Here is a 21638-nt window from a genome sequence, read left to right as displayed (position 1 = left end):
CGTTATTTTAGCACACTTAACAAAGAATCGATTCTAATATTACCCTGCTAAGTATTTCATATTTGCAGTTTTCGTCATTTCAAACTTTGGCATATTTTGGTCCATACATGTTCGACAAACGCTTTAACATCAAATGTCGTGATCTTAAATAATAACAGAAAAACAGAAAACTCGAAAAGAAAAGGTCACCGATGAAAATGTTCAAGTTCGGTGCTTTTAATTATGCGTGGAGCTTGCGATAAGGTCAATTTATCCTTCAGTAGTCATTAGTCATTGCTGGCGTTTGTCACTCTTTTCTTTTAAATTTATTTAAAGTTTCACAGTTGGATCTTCCTTTAAAATGACTAAATTAACTACAAAGCGTTTAATCCTTCTTAGAAGGTTCTTTTTCGATCTCTGTCCTCTGTTTAAATAAAGAGTTAAAGTAGAATGTTCACATCAAATATTCACTTTTTACAATAGAGACATACAATTTACTGAACGAAAATTTTGAAACAAAATTAATATTTTATCTGCGTCATAACAATTTGCTTGAGAATTTAGTCTCCATAACTTTGAACAAATTTAACAAATAAAAGGCTCTCTTATATTTTAGCTACGATTTTCATTTCAATAACACTGTGTTAAATCAATTTTCTTTTTGTTCACTATTTGCTTCTTCTCCTTCTGGTTTTTAATTATTAAATATTTGTTTTGCTAGTTATTAATGTCCTTTAGTTAATTTTACAATTCTAAATTTTCTCTTTGTCGATATGTATTCAAAACACAGCAATTTTTTTTATTTATTTATTTATTTAACCGTTTAAAGTCAGGTTTTCCTCTGTTCAATTATTACTTTTTTTAAACTCTTTTTTTAAATATGTTTTTAATGATTTAATAAAAACTTTTAATCTTTAAATACAATAATGTCTGTATCCTATCTCCTAGAGTGTCATTTTGGTTATTAGGTTTATTCTCTTTATCAGTATTGCTATAGTTATTATGTGATTTTTTTGTTTGTTTGTATTGTTATTTAAAATGGAACTGTTTTTGTTATTTTTTTTTCCTCTTTTCATTGATTATTTAAATTTGGTTAGACAATAACAGAAGACCATTATAGAGCCATCAAAATGTTACTAAGAATTCTTTTTCATAATCTTATTCTTTTGGAAATGTAACTAAATCAAAAAGGATACCGTCCCAGGCGGAAAGAAAAATTGATTTACACTTAAAATTGTTAAATAATTAATTAGAAATATAACTTTTGGTTTACCTTTCGTTTAATGTGCGACATAGATTTACAGTGTATAATATCCTTATTACGAGATTCAATAAATGGAAAGTTTTTTCTTTATGTTTTTTTTTCCGGCGAAATATAAGAACTTTTTGAGTTAATGTAATACAATGTTTTCTAAAAATGTAATTAATGAATTGTTTGTTTGTAAATAGACATGTAGAAGTTTTTTTTGTTTGTTTTGTTTTATATATTAAATGCCAAAAAATATAGACGAGATTATTATTACAATATAATTTTATGTACTTTATTAAACTTTTGTTTTACTTTTATGTTTAGTTTATTTTGTTAAATATTTTATAAGGTTCTTTTAAAAATATGTTTCACTATTTCTTTTCTCTCATTTTTTTTGCTCTTGTCACTTTAAATATCTATAACTTTGAATTATTAACTCTATAGAACAATCAGATTCAAAAGGAAAAATCATTTTTATTAAAAAATATTTTCTTTCTCTTTTCCTTGTTAATCGTCTGGTGGTTAAATTTGTTATGGAAAAAATACTTCTTTCGGGATAGGGAGATCGTTGTTCGAATATAATAACACATAATATATAGGTGTGCTATAGCTCTTCATATACTAGCATCGACATAGCTGAAAATTTATTATAAAACATTTACATGCTCGTTTTCATGCTTGCGGGTCGAAATCCATTCAATCTATGGAATTCTATGAATTTTCACCAGCCAACATGTAAAATACAACTTCTGTGGGAACAATTATAGACCACATACCACAACGTAGTGACTATTCGCAGGCGCCTGCCAATAGCCAAATTATTGAAGATACTATTGGCAGGCGAATTTGCGTTCAAATTTCCGGGCGAATAGTGTTTTCCCTTTTACAGAGGCTGTTGGCAGGCGCCTGCTAATAGCATTTTCTCTTTTACACAGGCTATTGGCAGGCGCCAATAACGTTGTGTTTTACCTTGTGAAATTGTATTTTTTCGAAATGAAATGTCCAACTTTTCTTCCCTCGTTGAACAAATAACTATTGTACACTAAGGGAAAAAAGTGTGATATTCCATTTCGAGGGTGTTGTTTGTGGCCAGAGCGTAACGAGGGCTATTGTCTCGCCTGCGTTATGAAATGTTTTTTTTTGAATTTTTACAATTTTTCGGAATTAAAGCCGGAGCATTATAATTTGATCGATTCTACTCATTTAATTCATTTTTAAATAATTGTAGTTTTCGAAGAAATCATTTCGAAAACATTACAGTATAAAAGCTTAGACACGTGCATTTGAACGGATTACCCGCAGGTATACCGCGAGTAAACAGCTCTAATGCGCATGTGTAAGCTTTTATACTGGAATGTTTTCGAAATGATTTCTTCGAAAACTACAATTATTTAAAAATTAATAGAATCGATCAAATTATAATGCTTCGACTTTAATACTCTGCACTGTTTTGTGCATAATAAGTAGATATCGTTCATCGGAGAATAGAACACATTTTGGTCGGGGATTTCATGTCCAACAGTTCATTATCAAGTAGGACATTGAAGAAAAAAATTCCAGGGCGCATTTTTTGTGGCCAATTCAATTTTACGATATCCCATACATATACAACGCTTTTCTGCCACCAAATATATTCCATTTTCATTCTAGTATTTTAAAGAGCTATGCACGCACCTGCATCTTTTCATGCAACATTTTCAATTTTATTTAACGTTTATCACAATCCTTTGTGTACTTTTGAATTTCAATTTTGGTAGGGTAGTGTCTATAGTCTAGTATCATTCGAAAATAAAAGTTTGGTATCACTATCGAAATTCGATACTCATTAGAGAGGAAAAGATTAAATAGCACGAAGAGTGTGTAGATAAATATCTTGATAAAATATAAGGAGTTTCTAGACGAATGAAAACTTTTAACTTTTCTGACCATGTTTCCAACTAACACAAAAGGCGGAAATAACATTCGATCTGTCATTGACCTTTAAGATATATACTGATAATCCCGTACAAACAAGCTCGTCTAAGTTATCAGCAATACAAAATTAGACAATGGAATGGGTAGGCCAAATATTTTTATTTGCCATCGTTTCTATCGCCGTCAGCTTTTAATGGAGTAATGACTCATTTCCCAGGTAAAATTATTTATTTCTATCGGTTAGAAAAGTTTCGATTAGAGTTGTGGGAGACTTCAAGAGAGAAGCCGAAACCCAGATCCAAGATAAAACCCACTTGCCTTGTTTCGTTCATCTGGGAAATTTTCCAGACGTTTTTAAGGAGTTTTCCATCTAAAGATGGTAGATTTTCATCTTGTAGTCCATGGTACCCGAAGGTACGAAACCTGAGGCTGGTGAAACGGCAAACTCATTTACATAACACAAGTTTTGCTTGATAAGAGATCAGGAATCACAACGATTGTGTCGAATCACACCTTAAAAACGTTGAATGCTTAAAAACGTTGAATGCTTAAAAACGTTGAATGCTTAAAAACGTTGAATGCTTAAAAACGTTGAATGCTTAAAAACGTTGAATGCTTAAAAACGTTGAATGCTTAAAACCGAATTGTGTCCGCTTGCGTACATTGCGTACGTTTCTTAATCGAAATTATCCAGTCACAAGATTTTGTAGGAATCGGGAAACCAGCAATAATATTAAAATCGGTCAGTGATAGAATTTAGTCGTTAGTCATTTAGGAAAAAACCCATTTTCTTGTAGTTAGGTGATCGAGGGGTGACGCACTTCTTGAATTAATAAAATCAAATGGAATAAATGGGACCAATCGGAATTAATGGGATTAAAAATTGGAACAAATGGAAAGATGTGTCAGCTTACCAAATACGTTATAATAATCCCAATGTCATTTGTTAGTCAGAAGCTGCACTGTAAAGAAATATTGTTTCGTTTTTTCCGGCGCTAGTAACATCTGCCAACAGCTAAGCGCGCATAGAACCAATACTAATCACTGCGATCCTAGTGTGGAAGTTAACTTATTTTTGACGTACCATAAAGCCTCGCAGCTGGATTTTGAACCGGAGTACCTCGCATGGAATTATATCGAACATGGGTAATGACATAGTTCTAAGTATAGATATGGTCTAATGTCAAAATTGGTATGGAGCGGAGGAAATAGCGATTTCATATTTAAAAAAAAACTCAATTTTCAATCCGGTTCGTATGGACAAACCATGCCTGATTTGTACTTTCATTGACATTTATGATATACGTCTATTCAGATTTTGTTCAACCGGAGTTTGAACTCGCATATTCTCGGTGGAAAGACAGTACGTAACCACTGAATTGGACCAGTTACAAGTCTTAAATAGGCTTTATTTCGATGGAACCATAAACCACAGCTCGTAATAAAATGTCGAAAAGCGCTAAATCCCATTTTTATGAGTTTTTGAGGTAAAATTGATTAAATAAATGTCCAAAGTTTTTATCCATCTTCTGAGTGCTGAAACACCTTGGGGATCTTATATTCATAATTAGTCGTCCGATTTTTTTAAGGTCAAAATAATTCGTTAAAATTTTTGAATAAATTAATTAAATGGATCAAATGGAGTGCGTGACCCCTTGCATGTGATCATTCAGATCGGACCAGGTTACATGGAGTTTTAGTAGCATAGCTTAGCAATTTTGTCTTCTTTCAAAAATAATAATTTTGTATTGGAATTGTGCTGGCAGTGTGGCCCGACTATTAATCTAACGACGGTTAATCAACGTAAATGTGGCATTGTTCGCGATTACTTAAATAAATTTTATTGCGATTCGAGAATTTGGCATTAGGTTTTTTTTAGTAAATTTTTTGTTTTTCTTGTTTTTTTTTGTCTCAAATTTTATTATAACTCTATCTAATGTTGCTACTGTAAGTCTTAAATATTTGATAAATGTTCACCATAATTAACCCAGTTAAAGTTAAAGATAAAAACACTTTCTATTTACACAGTTGAATGATATTCTTTTTGCTTTGTTTTTAAATAAGTTTACTAAAATTTAGTGGCGGATCTTATAAAATAGTTTTAAGTGCTTTGAGTTTGGGGGAGCATTTTTGTTGTTCTTTTGGTTGGTTTTTGTGACACTATTTATCACTACTTTGGCCCCTTTCTTATCCGTCACCGCAAAATGATAAATAGATTTCGTGGAATTCACATTCCCAGCTGTGGTTCAGCATGTCTCTAAAAGTTTTCTTTAAAAAATATGTTTTTTTTTCTCAAGAAAATAAAAAGATTTCCGTTGCACAGAGTATCTGGACAGACTTCAGACGTTGTAAAGACGAAAAGATTTGTTTTGTAGAAAATATCCTCATTCTATATAAAAGCATTTCGATGATCATTCACCGCATTCATATCCCAATTTTATAAAAAAAAAGACCAATCGAAACATGAATGGCGAAGAGACCATCTGTGTGTCTTCTGAGCATTAGATATGTCTGAAAATAGATATTTCTTTCCCCTCCATGAAAATCATCCCATCCGACAATAAATTCCAACATTCGAAGGAGGAACGTAAAGTTTTTAGCGTTTTAAATAGAAATCCCAACTCTAGCTGGGTGGAAGAATTAAATCATTTAATCGTCCCATGTGGGAAATTGGGCTTCTTCGACAAATATACCGAATCCACCTTGTGGTTTCGGTGCCGACGATTGCGCATTGCTTTGCGAATTTGATGTTCGATTGTTCGTTCGTTCGTCGCCCCACGTCAACGACGTTTCGTTCGTTTTTGTCGGTTGACTCGTCCAATTCGAACCGAAATTCGATTGGGACCAACTGTCATCAGCCATCTTATTCTCATAGCCGTGGCGATCCCATACGGCAGTCGTTTGATGATGGTCGTTATTCGCCGCTGGTGGTTGCAGATGTGTTTGATCAACGGTCAATTCGATTTCTTCCGATGGATTTTCTAATGTACTGTGCGTGATGCCATAATAGAAATACATTATCAATCCTAATGTCATCCATATTGTGAACCGAACGAGCGTTAGGATGCTGAGCTTAAAAATTAAATAAATATTAACGGTTATTGCAATTGTTGGAATAAATGGAAGTCCAGGAGTTAAGAATGCCAGCGCATATCTGAAATGAAAATAAAGTGGATTTGTTATCGCCAAATAGCTGTAATGTAATAGCTGTAACATGAGAAGTAGTTGCTTTGCATCAATTTCATCAACAGAAACGTAAAGCCGCCAATAAATCTTAACAATGTGTCGAATAGTCTTTAATACATTATTTGCATCCTGTCCAAAAAACGTGTTACATGAAAATTGTTTTTTCCTTCTACAACAAAGGCAACCTACGAAAATATCTTACGTAATTGTTTGAAGACTGCTATTTTGCCACGAGGAATTGTAGCCCTTGCCTTCGGTTCGGGCTACAAACCTCCCTCTCGGCAAAATAAAAATCTCCAAACAAGGTTGTAATGTACTATTTCATGCGCACGTTTTGTTTTGCAATATTTTCTCCCCTCAATAGGCCAGGAGAAACCTGTGTTTTCTTGACGACTGGTCGAATGACATTTCTAATAAGAAAACTGTATCACGGGAGGTAACGTGGGTAGAAAATAGAACTTTTCTCATTCGAACTGTCACTTTTTTATGTTTTCGTAAATTGTATGGCGAGTCGATGTCTTCATTGTGGTAGGTCGCATCTGTGGTAGGCGACATATTTTAAGCAATTTCGTGAGTTCTAGCCTGAACGAAGTAAGGCCGACAAGCGAAAGTGTCTAAAATAAACTGTCCACAACAGATGCGTATACAACAAATTGACTTTTCCTTCTAAAAATTGGAGTAATGATTCGGTCAGTTCGATGATTCCCGAAGGACCTTTTGAAAAAATGATCTTTTTCGAATATTACGGATCTTTCGTCGATTTCGCCGAATGACCTTTTGGTAGCCAGTCCAGCACTGTATTGGGTGTTGCATTGATATTTCATTCTAGAAATTGGCCTGAGAATTAGGTCTCGCACTAGGGGTAAATTGATCTCTACAAATTTGCTTAACTTTGAAACCCCTTATACAGCAGAAAACCGGTTATCCCTGTATGCGAGCGTGGTTTAGTTTTAGAGTGAGACAGACCATACTAGAACAAAAATTCTATTTGAGAAATTCTATTCTCAGAAATTATGAGTTCCACCTGTTGCAAATAGTGTAATAAAGACCCGGCCGCTAATAGCATCTATTTAATCTTATCCGCCGAGGGAAATATTTGCAAACCAAATAATTTCTCGGTAAACGATCATACCTATTTTGAGGTTGACGAGATATTATCAGTAATATCACAAAAATGCCTATCACCAAACTAGTTAAAATCAGTCCAGCAAAGGTGCCACTAACACCGATTGCTGCTAAAAGATCAAGTAGAAATATCAAAAGAAACATTACGCCAACCAATTTTGTGACGTGCATGCCTGTAGCGATCAAAGAAGAGAAAATCAGTGAATTGGTTCAATAATTACATCGCTTTTGTAGCACTTACCACTTTCGTGTGTTGCTGGACCAGGATTAACCCATGGAAAAAATCCAGGACATAGGTACGAATACTCTTCTATTTTACGACCAATAATACCAAATCCAAAACTATCAAACGGAGTTGCGTTGCCGGTCGGTGCACCATGAACACTCCCTGAAGTGAATTTTGTTAAGTTCGATTTATTTTAAGATGTTTGCAAAGTGTTACCGTAAAATTTATTTTCATTCCGATCGGATACAAGGAACTGATCATCACGTCTTCCCAAATATCCGTCGGGGCTTTCATCACAAAATGAATCATCTGAATCGGGTGATCCTCGAGTTACTCGTCGTACGGTAACATTCTTCTTCGTTGCTACCTCTAGAATTTTCAGTGATAAGAAGAATTTTAATTTTATTTTTCATTGAACGACTTTCGAGATTTACAAACGATGAAACGGGTTTTGTCGTAATTTCATTTGAACATAAAATTCTCTCACCTGCACTTAAGTGAGCTGGATCTGGGGTGCTTGGAGGCTGTGGAGTTCTCAGTTGCGCAGGTAATAATTCCACCAATGACGTGCTATGTGGTTGATAACGCAGTACTAGTACACATGTTGAGACTAATGTATACGCTAACAATGTACCAATCGACATCATTTCGACAAGTACTTCTAAACTAACCAACATGGATACAAGAGCAGCAGCCAATCCACTACCTAACGTTGCAATACCTGATGTCGTAGTTAAGGGGACAAATGAATTTCGTTAACTTCGAGTGTGGCTATTTCTCGTTTACCTGGGGCATTGGTTCGTTCCCATAGTTGCGACAATTGCTTAAAAATAAGGCCGTCTTGTGCCATTGCATAGATGACGCGTGGCATTGGGAACATTGAACCGAACATTGCTACAGACAGGCCTGCTGTTGCACCAATGGCTACAATTGCACGACACTTCGTTGCACCAACATACGTCCACATTTGTACCAACGCCGAGCCTTTATCGATGTGATCGAAAGGAACTACAAGTGTCAGTACCAAGCTGCTGCTTACATATGCCACGAGCACAATAAGTAACGATCCTACAATTGCTTTGGGTATGCTCTGAAAATTTGAGAGGGGATTTTGTCAAAGACATCGACTCGTAACGTTGAACAGTAAATATGGCATTACCTTTTGCGGATTGTGAGCTTCTTCGCCAGTTGTGGCAATAATATCAAATCCAATAAAAGCGTAGAAGCATGTCGCGGCACCAGTAAACACCCCACTCCACCCAAACGGTAAGAAACCCTGATGTTCATGCCATGTATCCGTGTCCACATAAAACAGACCAGCTGTCATTATAAATACCCACGTTGCTAAGTTGATTGCATTTAGCGTATTGTTGAATAGAACGGATTTACTAGCTCCCAATGCCAATATGCATGTCATGACAATCGTAATTCCAAATGCTATAAAATCTGGAGAATGACCGAATAACGTACCAACTGATTCGGCTATACTACGACGTATCGATCCGCCAGATAATGAATTGAAACTGGCACTTAGGGCACACGCACATGCACTCGTTCCTACAAGTTAAAAAATGATTCTTCAGTCCTGCATTTTTGCATTTTTAAGCCATGCTTTCGAACAAAAAATCTGCATCTGTAGTAGGAATGTCGGGTCTGCCTTGTTTGGAAGCGGAAGATGTGGGCTTTTATCAGGGTGTGAGGATCAGTTAGTTATCTCGAAACACAGATCTGGTGATTCATTGTTTCTTAGCCGGTCGTTTTAAATCGTGGTCACCCTTAAGAACTGGTAGAAGATGACAGGTCAAGAAAGTGGCAATTTCAGAAGGCTGTACCACATGGTCATCCATGAGCCTGCGCCTTAGTTGACACATATGAGTAGTGTGCCCGTTTCCTTTTCTAGACCACAGGAGCACTCAAAGTCGTTGAGATCCTAATTCCGATAACGCTTGCACGAATTGGGTATAGGTATATACGGTTCTAGACCGTCTACCACGACTGAAGAGCCTGGGAGCGAAAGCTGTTTATCGCTTCACGTTTTACTTTATGTAAAAGCTTATCAGCTGTGCGATGATTCACTAACTAATTTGCTCAATCAAGTCAACGAATCGCAAATTTTTAAAATCATGAAAGACTAATTCTCTCATCTCCAATCCATCCATCTACTTTTTCACACCGATTGTGAATAATTCTGTATACCATAGAGGCCAAATATCAGTGAGCAATAAAAGAGTACACCAGCCCGCACATATCGTTAAATGTAGGAAAATAGAACAACAGTAAATTGTCTACGTGACATCGATATAGTTTTTCTCGATTTTCGACCGTATTTCTTTTCCGTTTATGGATGTACTTGCCTTCCAGTTTAATTTATCTCATTCCGAATGACAATACCCATGGGTGCATGTGGGACTTTTTTTTTTATTTAGTGCTTCCGCAAAGACAGTTCTGGTGTTAGAGAGATATTGATTTTTTTTGGTTAGATATGATATGCATTCATTTCAATTTTTTTTTTCATCATTTTAATGAGACCACTAAAGACGCAAACAGCAAAGATTTTTGCATTTGTGATGAAGGCCATGAGAAAAAGATGTTTTATTGACGATTCGTCTGATGACAGTTCAGTGGAGAAAATATCTATTTTCTACCATCTTGTTTTGACAGAGGAAAAATAGTATATTTCAACATACCCCAATACACACAAGATGTGTGTGCACGCGCGGGCGAAGCCCAAGCAAAAACACACATCGAGTGTGTATTGGGGTATTTTGAAAGATATTTTTCTGTAATAGTGAGAGTGTGTTGGTGCATTCCTTCCCAACCGTTACTTTCCTTCTCGACCGTTTACTTTCCCTACCGACCGATTCATATCATAGCTCACCAATACACTCTCACGTATACAGAAAATGCATTTTCTTCTCCGAACTGTCACATTTGTTTGGAAGAATGGTGCAACAAATTGATGAATTGCCACTTTCATTTTGTTTTTGAATTGATATTTTGAGAAAAACGATTAAAACGGAAAATTATAACTCGAGCGATTTAGAGGGTTTAAACAAATTGTTAATCACATCCGATTTAACAAGGTCACTCACCTATCAAATACTCTAATATCATATTCCATCCTATAACAAACGCTACAAATTCACCAACAGTAACATACGAATACATATATGCAGAACCTGATGTGTGTGGCACTCGAACCCCAAATTCTGCATAGCAAGCACCTGAAATAATTACCCAAGTTTTTACATCCATCGGCAGACACATACATTCAGCTTACCAGAAAAAATGCTAGCAATAGCTGCTATTAAAAAACTAAGCACCACACCTGGTCCTGCAATATTACTTGCCACCATACCGGCAACTAAATACATTCCCGTTCCACAACATGAACCTACGCCTAAGGATGTGAGGTCTAATGTTGTCAAACATTTCTGTAAAATAGAATTGAAGCATTTTAGACGAACGATTATATAAATGAAATTGAAGCGGCTGCACTTACAGTTAGTTTCGGTTTCGTACTGCGTGGATCTTCACCTTGTAATTTACGTAAATCTTTCGTTCGGATTAACTTTGAAAATAGTGTGACTCCTGTTCCACCGCCCGGCATTGGTATAGAAAGCTTCATGTTTACTGAAAGGAATTTAAAAAAAAAATTAATCTCCAGGGAAATAGATAAAATTGATTAGTCAAAATGTAGTTCGAATTCATATAATGCATGATTTATGGTCTATAGAGATTGCTAAGAAATTCTATAGTTTGTTTGCTTAGCATAGAATAGAACATCATAGAAAATTTTATTTCATATTCCATGCCACTCTTCATTTAAAGTTATACACGACTGCAATTCTTATGGGGCTTTTTTTCAAACAACTATATCGATTGTATAGTTTTTGCAGTCGTGTTATTGATGTTTTGTGTTGGATAAATAAAATATTTAAGAAATCGGAATATAGTTGCAAAATATACGTCAGATTTTTGTTGTTGATATAAGCTCTTTTCTATACATTTTTGAAGTAAGTTTGAATATTTAAAACTGTGCAGCGATGCTAAAAAATTCGCAAAATGTACACACACAAAAACGAAGTGACTATTGGCACTTGGGTGCAAATAGTCTTCATGAGTGCTATTAACACTTGGGTGCAATTAGTCTGCATAAAAGCTATTGGTACTTGGGAGTCAAGATCTAATATCAATAGTCTTTATGAATGCTAATAGGAAAAGTCCGCACCGCCATGCAATATTACGTGTATAGCTTACTTGGTAATAAGGATTCTCGCGCCGACCCAGCCGACCTCATCCACAAAGTGACATTTTCCTTATACGAAACGTGAATGTAATAAAAACCAGTATAAATGACTACATACACTATTTTCACGCAAGTACCATGCATATATACACACTTTTTGCTCCCAAGTGCCAACCCCTCCAAAAACGTAGTTTGGCACTCAGTGAAATTTTCATTTTTTGAGTAGATTCTTTTCCGACGTTTCTTCAATATCCCAGTCTTGGATTTGAATGGCTCTTAATGCAAGTTTGGATTACCATAATGGTCCTAATCATTGTAGTGCAAAAAGATAAGATATGAAATGGACGAGCGCTTAGAATAGTTATTTGTGCAACGAATGGGAAAAGTTGAAAATTGCATTTCGAGGGTGTCGCACGCTTTGGTCACAATTCATACGAGAAAATGCAATTTCCAATATTTCCCGAGATAAACGCAACATTTTTCACAACAAAGACCTCCGAAGTTTCAGCGGAGGGGAGAAAATTATTATTTTCTTGCCTGCGTTGTGAAATGGTCCTTTGTTTACCAAGGGAAGAAAATAGAAAATTTTAACAAGAGCGAAGCGACCACAATTTTGAAAAGTAGAATTTTCGTGTGAATTTTGTTGATCTCAGACGTCAATAAACGCACGAAAACGAGACTTTTGATTTGTATCCTGAGTTTTGTAATTGATTTTACATGCTGAGAGCGTGAAAAGTAGTGCTTGAAACATTTAAAGTACGATTTTCGATGCATGTAGTAGTAGTATGTAAGAACTCTTGTTCATGTTACGAGAGAAACAAGAGGTAAGAAAATAAACATTTTCTCATCTAAACTATCAACAAAACGCTATCTTCTCACCGAATTTGAGAGGAGAAAATAAGGTTATTCATGTCACGTCGCACGAATGAAAATACTTATGCAGATCCACTCGTCTTTCGAATACCAACTGTAGAATGCGTTCGATGTTTTAATCGACCAGTTTTGAATTTAGAAATCAATAACTGATGTACTTAGGTATTAATCATCACATATTTTGTCCTTTATTTATCTACGTAAAAGTAGTCATTAACAAACCGACATATAACAGTAATAATGTACGTCATTTGAATAAATCAAAATTTACTGTGTCATACGAATAATGAACAAAATGGCAACTCATATAGGTCGATCCAGAACATAATACCGACGTGGCATAATGCTGGCTGTTAACAAACCATTTCGGAAAAGGAATTTATTAAATACGTGCATCGAATGGAGAATATGTTCCAGAAATAAATAAAATGAAATGAAAAAAAAAACGAACCAACCGAACGACAATTTCAATATATTTTGCAAATGTATAGGAAGTGACCTGGTCTCTCAATTTTTCAGCAAATAAAAAGCCCATATCCATCATGAGGGGGAAAATGTTTGACGAATTCAAAATTTATTCAAATTTGGTTCGGGGAAAAGTGTTTTTAATTTCAATTACTCGATACTACACGAACCATTTTTATCGGGCTCATCAAAATCGAATATTGTCAGACAAGGACCCAAGAAAAAGAAAAGCGATATAATACGAAGTGATGAGTAAGCAAGCACGTAAAGGCAATTATATTTAAATGATGACATCTGTGTTAGCATATATACTTGATGTGTACATAAATTCGAAACCGTACACTTACACAGAGTATATATACACACATTTATTCGTTAAACAAGGTCTCAAGGGAAATGTTGTTTAACATGCGAAGAGAATTTCGAAACCTTGGTGGATGGAAACATAATAACATTATAAGAAGGACTGCTAATGTTGTTGCATATGTAACACAATATAGCCAGAGTTTTAATTAGTCCTACGGTTTGTGTTCAATTAAGCAAATTTTAATTTACATTTTCAATAAAGCTTAAAGCAAAGGCTCTTCGGCTTATCATCGTTGTGATGGTTACAAAATATTACTATCACAACTAAACCATTTGCATATCCTTTGGAGTAAATTGTTCTATTACGACAAAAGTGATTAATGAATAATATTGGTACAAGGATGTTACATTTATCTTTACTATTAAATATTAAATGCTTTGCAAGCATTGAATGTATTTTTGGAAGAGATGAATGAAACGTTTCTAGTGAAAATTTTATTTGAACGATTACTCAGAAATGTATTATGAATTTAAGGCGGATCTAATATACTCTCAGAAACCATTTATGAATTTCGACTCACTCACGACACATTTAAGCCGTTCAAATAAGTACACCTCTCTCGTAATATTCTTCATTGTAAATTGATTATTTTGACTTTAATCACGTTAGGCTGTCTATCATATCGGCGGTAATTTGTATTTGAATAATAAAACTTAATTGCATGGAACAAAAGGAATCAATATTTCATCGTAAGAAACAGCTATATACGAAATAGCACGAAAGAAATATAGATAACTGTATTGTCTCAATATCGGTTAAGTTTTCGTGGCAGAGAATGGTCAAAGCGGGTGATCAAGTCATTTTAAAGTTAATACGGGTAATCGATTTTCCACCCGATGGAAAGATTGATAGGATGTTGACTTGAGAAAGGACCGTTTATTAGTGGATATGAACGGGTTCCATTCCACCAGGCATTTGTTGCCAACATAGCTGATTTTGTGACTTAAGTCTGCTCTTTACTTCGAAATATGTTTTCACTTTTCATCCTTTGTGGTTTTTCTTAGGTAACCATACAATGCTATAGCAGACTACGCTGCTATGCCCAAAGTATACAAACAACTGAAGGCAATGCAAGTCCGCAAATAGGCATGGGCGATAATGAAAATGATTATCGATAATTATCAATTATCGATAATCGATAATTATCGACTTTTTTTTATCGAAAATTATCAAAAAAATATCGATAATCGATAATTATTGATATTTTGATAATTATCAAGATATCGATAATTCGATATAAGGATATTTCGGTCCGAAAATCCGATATTTATCGATATATTCCGATATGTCGATATATTATCATGAATTTTCAGATAAATATCAAAATATCGATATTTTGATAATTATCGAATTTCGATATTTTGATAATTATCGATAATTATTAAATTATCGATAACGATATGATTAATCGATTATCGATAATTTCTTTCGATTGATATTATCGATAATTTTGAACGCCTCCCATCCCTATCCGCAAAAATACACGGAACTCTACTTTCGGGTGAATATATTGTTTTCATGTTGCACACAAATCTTTGTTAGGTTGCAGCACATGCCACAACTCAATACGAAGCAAAGCAGCTCTGACATCACATTTGATGCAAATGGCTTTCGTTTCCAAACAATAAAAATTTAATGAGTAATAAAAGGTACTGGGCCCATAACCTGATAAAGGTTGGAAACTGTTTCATGTTCACTTAAGTGCCACTTTGATTATTCGCATCTGCCTTAGACTTTAAATAATCTGAAAACTTACATTTTGACTAGTTATTTGTAAAATCCTTTCACCATAAACTGGATCAATGGAATAAAGTAGTTCTGGCATGTCAGGTTTCGTAACATAATGATGCCATACCAAAACAATAACAGGAAGCCCCCGAACAACGTCTCATAAAGTTTTCTGTGATGTTCGGAAAAGCGAAATCTTTAGCAAGCTACTCAAGCTAATCATCTATTCCATTGTACAATTTGTGAATGGTATTTTTATTTACATGAAAAGTAAGCAGCTTTACGTTAGACATGAAAGAAATGCTTTTACTTCTAGAATTTCTCGACATATGTTATGATGGCCGGATGCAATAATCGGCTTTTACGGAAAAAAAACTTGTTATTATTACGATGCACTTCTCTGAATTCATCGTTCATAACAAATGCATGAGTGCAACTGGCAATATTGGATGAAGAAAAAAGGTAAAAGTAGATTTTGAAAAGAAAAGAAAAACAGAATTTTTGAACAAACATTTTCCCATCCCACAATTTTCCCGTTTTCCTTCCTTCTTTCTTTTAATATTCTCCGTTTAATAAAACCACATTTAATTTTTTTATAGTTTACCTTTGTTGCCTCTTACATGTGCAATATATACATTTGACAAGATAAGACGAGTAATTTAAAGTGGGAGCCATTAAAGAAAATTTTCTTCCTCGAGGTCATCCCATTATAAATTTATTACCAGCTTGTCCCTATGGGATATTTGAACGCTTTCTTTGAAAAATCGTTTTCTTTTGTGATATACGACTAAGCTAACACCAACTACCATCATTTTTCTGTGGTAATATGAAAAAAAAAAACTAAATTCTCCTAACCATCCCATTCCATAGATTATAATAATAAATATGTAGCGTTAGCCATAATTGGAATTGCTTTTATATCGTTGTAAACATTGCCTTAGCCGTTTATTTTCATTTCGGTTGACATTGAGGAAACAGTGGCGTTCATATTTACCATGAACACAACACCGAATTGTATACGTATACCAATTTTATGTACAGAAAAGAAGGAAAATAGAATTGCCCCCATCTATCGTACTGAAATTGTGCCAGGAGTCGGGGGTATGTACATGGGAAAGTCAATGTTAGACAGATTAAATATTGAGTACTAAGTAAAGCATTTGAATCGTGTCATACCTGATTGCGTTCTTATGACCAAATTTCATGTTTGGTACATAGCGGCCACAACAACACTGCCACCGAAAGTATTTGATGAATCATTTTAAGGATATTTACAAGGTGATGTGAAACAGTTAAAGACGTTGTTATTCGCATATCGCGTGCACACGAAACGAATGAAACAACAAAATATCCGTCGGCGTTGTAAACATAATTGCGTTGTGTTATCTTGTGGTGATTCCAATCACAGCACTCATTTGAATTATATCGAATCATAGTTACCCATTTAGGGGTTTAAATACTGGGCACACTTCGCAAATAAATTCATTCAATATTCATCCTCGAAAGAGGAAACATCTATGAGTTTTCCTTATAGTAGATTGACTGTAGTTAGAATATCATATATGGTCGAGAATAGCTCCCATATAATTGGTGACCCCGACTAAAGTTCACGTTAAAATACCTCTGAACAAAGTCTAACAATTTCAACTAGCAATAGCCCTGAAATTATCTTATGTATGAAAGACCAAATTGGCACAACACCAATTTGCACTGTTCTTGATAAAAGTTCAGTGGACTGTACCAATCAAATAATATAAATAGAAGTGCCCACAAGCATTACAGTCGTCAATAACGAATAATAAAATATAAAATTTGAAATAACGAAGTAATACCATCTATACTTCGGTCGACAACATTTTAAAATTGCGTTTTTAGCAATGAAAACCAATGACTAAATTTAGAAAAAAATTGTAGCATGTAAGCAAACAGAGGCTCTGCCACTAGCTTAAGTTACAAAATTAAAAATTTAGTCGTAAGATATACACATAGTTTTAGCACAAAATACTTTTAGCTAAAATGTTGTCGACAATGTTACCGTAACTTTACCATCTAGTTACGATGAACTACAGTCAACCAAAAATAATCTTTTTTGGCCCAGAAATTTGGTCTCACAACCATTTTCATAAAAATTATCAATCAACATTTAGTGAAACTAAATCGTTCGATCAGAGAAAACCGTTTCCTAAAGAATTATTCACGTAAAACGATACATCGAAACTTATCAACAACACTTTCCACCAATCTCGATAAGACGCGATTGGGATGTCCACCTCAAAATGGGTGCGTTGCATCACTGTGAAGAAGATAAGGTCTTTTCGTTTTTCGTACAAACTCCGAAAGAGTTTAACGAATATTTCCACACTTCAAAATTACAACAATTTTTCGTAAAAGATATCCAAAAAAATCCTCCTGACGAACACCAAAAGTCAAGTATTCCCTCTTTACAATTTAGAAACGATTTGCAACAATCGCTAATTCTAAATTAGTCCAATCACCCGGCTCAGCGTTTCGTTAATTAAGCTCTACGACCAACCGTCTTGAGAAACGTCTTCAATGACTGAACTCATAAATGACGGAACCGTTTAGCAAAACCGATTCGTGTCGAGGATTGAAACTTCTCGTTTCTTACTATTGTAATTGAAAACACTTGATACATGGAAATTGATCAAATGAGTTATCCACTGTGCGATAACACAACCTTTTTCCATGTAACTTAGTTTCACAAGTTCTTACCATCACAGAACATAACGTAAGTCATCGTGTATCAATTTACCACCCTTGAGATTAGCACATAGCAATTTCAAGTTCACGAATGACCTAAACCTACAAAATCTGATATTATGAACCAAAAACCACTGGCGCCTGGAAGACCAAAATCTTCCGATCGGTTCAAATTAAACTCATTGACCCAAAATCATTGAGTAAAGTAATGTCAGTCGGAATGTACATAAAAATTCTACTGCCTAAAGTCTGCTACCACAGACAAATATCACCATACAAACAAAAGTACATTTCGTGCAGTGCGTATCCCTGCAAAACGAAGGCAGTACGACATGAATTCAAACGTTTCCTACGAATGATTTCAGACAACAAACAACGCTTACGATTATGATTTCAAACAAAATGACAAAGTCATTTCGTGAAATTATGAGGTTGTTCGATCTCTTGATCTGAAATAAATTCAAATTAAATTAAGAGTTGGAAACACAACCTCTCTTCCAACGTCGGAAAAAATCCATCTTCATCCGAAATAAAAGTTCAAAATTTAACCATTTTTGACACACTCTGTTTTACAATTCCTGCCAAATTTAAACAGATCTAAAATTCGAAATAACAAATTCTCGAACCGAATCTTATTAGATTGTTACCAATCTAATCAGACACAAAATTTCAAAATAACAAACTTTCGAAGACAAAGGCAATAAAAATCGAAATTACATCCTTCCGGAATGTGTTGTACTATCAAAAAATCATTTGAAGTATTTCAAACAACATTCCGTGTAAAGTAAAAACAACCTGTCGAATGAATTCTCAACCCAATAACGACATTTCAATTCAAACAAATCAAAGTCGTCATAGAGGCAGAAATCACTCTACCAAGTAAAACGAACTGCTAGATTCAATTGAAAAATTGGTCAAGTAACCAGGTTTTTGCCAATAAATACCATGTTTTTGCACAGAACTATCGCATTCGTTTTGAAGCTCTTGTTGAAGAAACAAGTTAGAATTAAAAATTACAAAAAAGAAAAATTGAAACTTTAAAATGACTTCACATACAAAACCAATAATATCCAACACCCCGTTGGACTCAATATTAACTGAAATCGTAGCAATACGAAATTCCATTCAGTTATCCCAACAAGCCCTCAACCGGATTGAGCATCGTTGCAACAACGATATGATACTCCAAGAATTGATGGCAATAAGGAACTCTCTACAACTATCGCAGCAGAACCTCAATCGTATCGAACATCGTCAATCATCGAAACAGAGGCGTATTGCGGCACCATCAGAAAACACGTTAAATACTCCAAGAGTTCCAGCAAAACGACAATTGCTACAAAAGATATACAATCGTTCCCCACAACGTCGCGTATGTGTTAAACATAAGCTTCATGGTCCTGCAACCCCTGTTGGCGATTGTCCCGGACCTGCAGTTTGCTCATACATACCACCACCATCTGGAAAGAATCGGGCACAACGACGTTTGGAGAAGGCATCAACATCGGCTACAGTAACTTCAAAGTCTTTAAATGGTACATCGACTGAATCCATACAGAATGGACACCCAAGTTCTCATACTACCGAATCAATGATCACAATTCCACCTGTGAATGAACCCACCCAACAATGGTCCGATATGGTCAATTTGGAATTGGAAGCAGACCTTTTGGACATAGCGGTACATGAAGAATTACTCGTAAATCGACAGAAAGAACTCGAGGACGAACTACTCGATGTCTCCGATTAAGTAAAAGAAAAAAAGGGAAAAAAAAAACTTTAAGAGGGAATGTGTGTGGTGATTCCAATCACAGCACTCATTTGAATTATATCGAATCATAGTTACCCATTTAGGGGTTTAAATACTGGGCACACTTCGCAAATAAATTCATTCAATATTCATCCTCGAAAGAGGAAACATCTATGAGTTTTCCTTATAGTAGATTGACTGTAGTTAGAATATCATATATGGTCGAGAATAGCTCCCATAATCTCTACTAATGAAACGAGTTAATGTCTAATATTTGTAAAGGAATTTGTCCGACAATTTCAGTTTATATTTGAAGTAAATTTCCTAGAATTTATTGAGGCTGAATAGAATCACAAAGCAAGGAGAGTAGCAGATCTCTGGGTAGCTAAATGTAATAACGAAACTCTTGCATAAATGCGTCGAATGCACAAAGGCCTTTCTGTGGTGTTTACCGAATGTTTAGTATGCTTCGGATCATCCTAACACGTCAGCAACATTTTTGCATTATACATCAGTTCAAATTTACTTCCATTGTACACAATGAACGTACACCAGCAATTTTCGTTGCAAAGCAATCACAATAATTATGGTTTGATGGCTAAAACAAACCAGGTGTACAAGGGTACAAGCAAAACATTGTCGAACTTTCCTGTTCATACTAAATGTAACAGAGGCTCATTACTTTGCGACGCAGGAAGAGTTGGGGGAAACTTTTTTGTGATTTTTGTTTTCCCTCTTTTGTCGTGATTAATTGCTGAACAAACTGTTGGCTCGATGTTACTGTCACGCACTGAATATATTTCGAAAAGCAAGGACATTGACTTTATGTAGTCACATACTCAAATACTGATCGTAACTGGTTGTGAGTCTTAATTAGCAGAAGGGAATGAAGCTTTTGACTCTATAGGATAACATAATTTGAGCACGAAATGCTGTCTATCATGTATTGCCTAAAGACATGTTCCGTTTCCTTTCGACGTTTTTCCACATTTTGTTTCTTTGTGATGGGTTTTTTTCACTATTCTGATCAATACCGCCGATAACCGCAATATGAAGCATTTCAGACTATATTCAAAAGACGGTTATCGACGGTGGAGATCAGAAAAGTGAAAAACTATGCGGAAAAAACAAAATACGGGACAGCACAATACCGCCGTCCTTTTATTATTCTCTTGACTGAAAGGATCATCAGGGTCAGTATCTTACGGATGAAAATCACTCAATCAGGGATTTCCAAAAACTTTTTTAAAATCGACGGGATATGAAATTTCTGAGGTTCAGACTAAACCGTTTAGTTCGAGGATGGGCAGAAGTCTTGCTACAGAAGTCTTATGAAATAGAGATTTTCAACTAGTGTGAACTTTGAGGCCAGAGCGAAGCGAGGACCTTAAGTCAGACGATTTTCATTTTTATTCAAAATGTTAGCTCCTTATTAGCAGATAATATGACTTAGGGGTCTTTTTTGAGGAGTGCTGTCGCTGTCTTTTTGTGTGTGTGTGGGGAGAAGAAGGAGGTGTTTAAAATCGTCTTTTTTGACGTGCGCACTATCGAAATGTGGGAATGATATAATCGGTAACGTCAATTATATTCTGGAATTATGTTATCCAACGATATCATCGATTGTGTTGAGAGAGAATCGATTCGTTTCTGAGAATCATTCGTAGGCGAACTGTTTGTGAATCATGTTTATGAAACAAAAGTTGTTCATTAGCAAGGAAAGTCGGATGTTTTATTCTTTGGAAAGCACAATGGTTTCTACTACGTTTCTACAGAAATTTCCCCTTAAGCATCGCTCGTTTGAAAATG

The 21638-nt window shown here is 35.1% G+C and overlaps 1 protein-coding gene across 1 annotated transcript in view; it reads right to left on the bottom strand.

The window, feature by feature from the left end:
- Nucleotides 1-2799: 2799 nt before the first annotated feature.
- The window catches only part of LOC119077857 (probable cationic amino acid transporter), a 51234-nt gene continuing 32395 nt past the window's right edge, over nucleotides 2800-21638 (bottom strand). Inside the window, exons 2-11 of the mRNA XM_037185186.1 lie at nucleotides 11182-11312; nucleotides 10960-11113; nucleotides 10772-10903; nucleotides 8839-9236; nucleotides 8466-8769; nucleotides 8167-8400; nucleotides 7896-8048; nucleotides 7695-7841; nucleotides 7461-7626; nucleotides 2800-6296 (exon numbers count right to left, since the gene is read on the bottom strand). Of these exons, the coding sequence (XP_037041081.1) occupies nucleotides 5792-6296; nucleotides 7461-7626; nucleotides 7695-7841; nucleotides 7896-8048; nucleotides 8167-8400; nucleotides 8466-8769; nucleotides 8839-9236; nucleotides 10772-10903; nucleotides 10960-11113; nucleotides 11182-11307 (2319 nt within the window). The 5' untranslated portion in view covers nucleotides 11308-11312 and the 3' untranslated portion in view covers nucleotides 2800-5791. The remainder of the gene's footprint in view (nucleotides 6297-7460; nucleotides 7627-7694; nucleotides 7842-7895; nucleotides 8049-8166; nucleotides 8401-8465; nucleotides 8770-8838; nucleotides 9237-10771; nucleotides 10904-10959; nucleotides 11114-11181; nucleotides 11313-21638) is intronic.

The sequence above is a fragment of the Bradysia coprophila genome, unplaced genomic scaffold (genome assembly GCF_014529535.1).
Source record: "Bradysia coprophila strain Holo2 unplaced genomic scaffold, BU_Bcop_v1 contig_24, whole genome shotgun sequence".
Taxonomy (NCBI): domain Eukaryota; kingdom Metazoa; phylum Arthropoda; class Insecta; order Diptera; family Sciaridae; genus Bradysia; species Bradysia coprophila.
The sequence above is the reverse complement of the archived record's forward strand: the minus strand, read 5'-3'. Positions and strand labels throughout refer to the sequence as shown.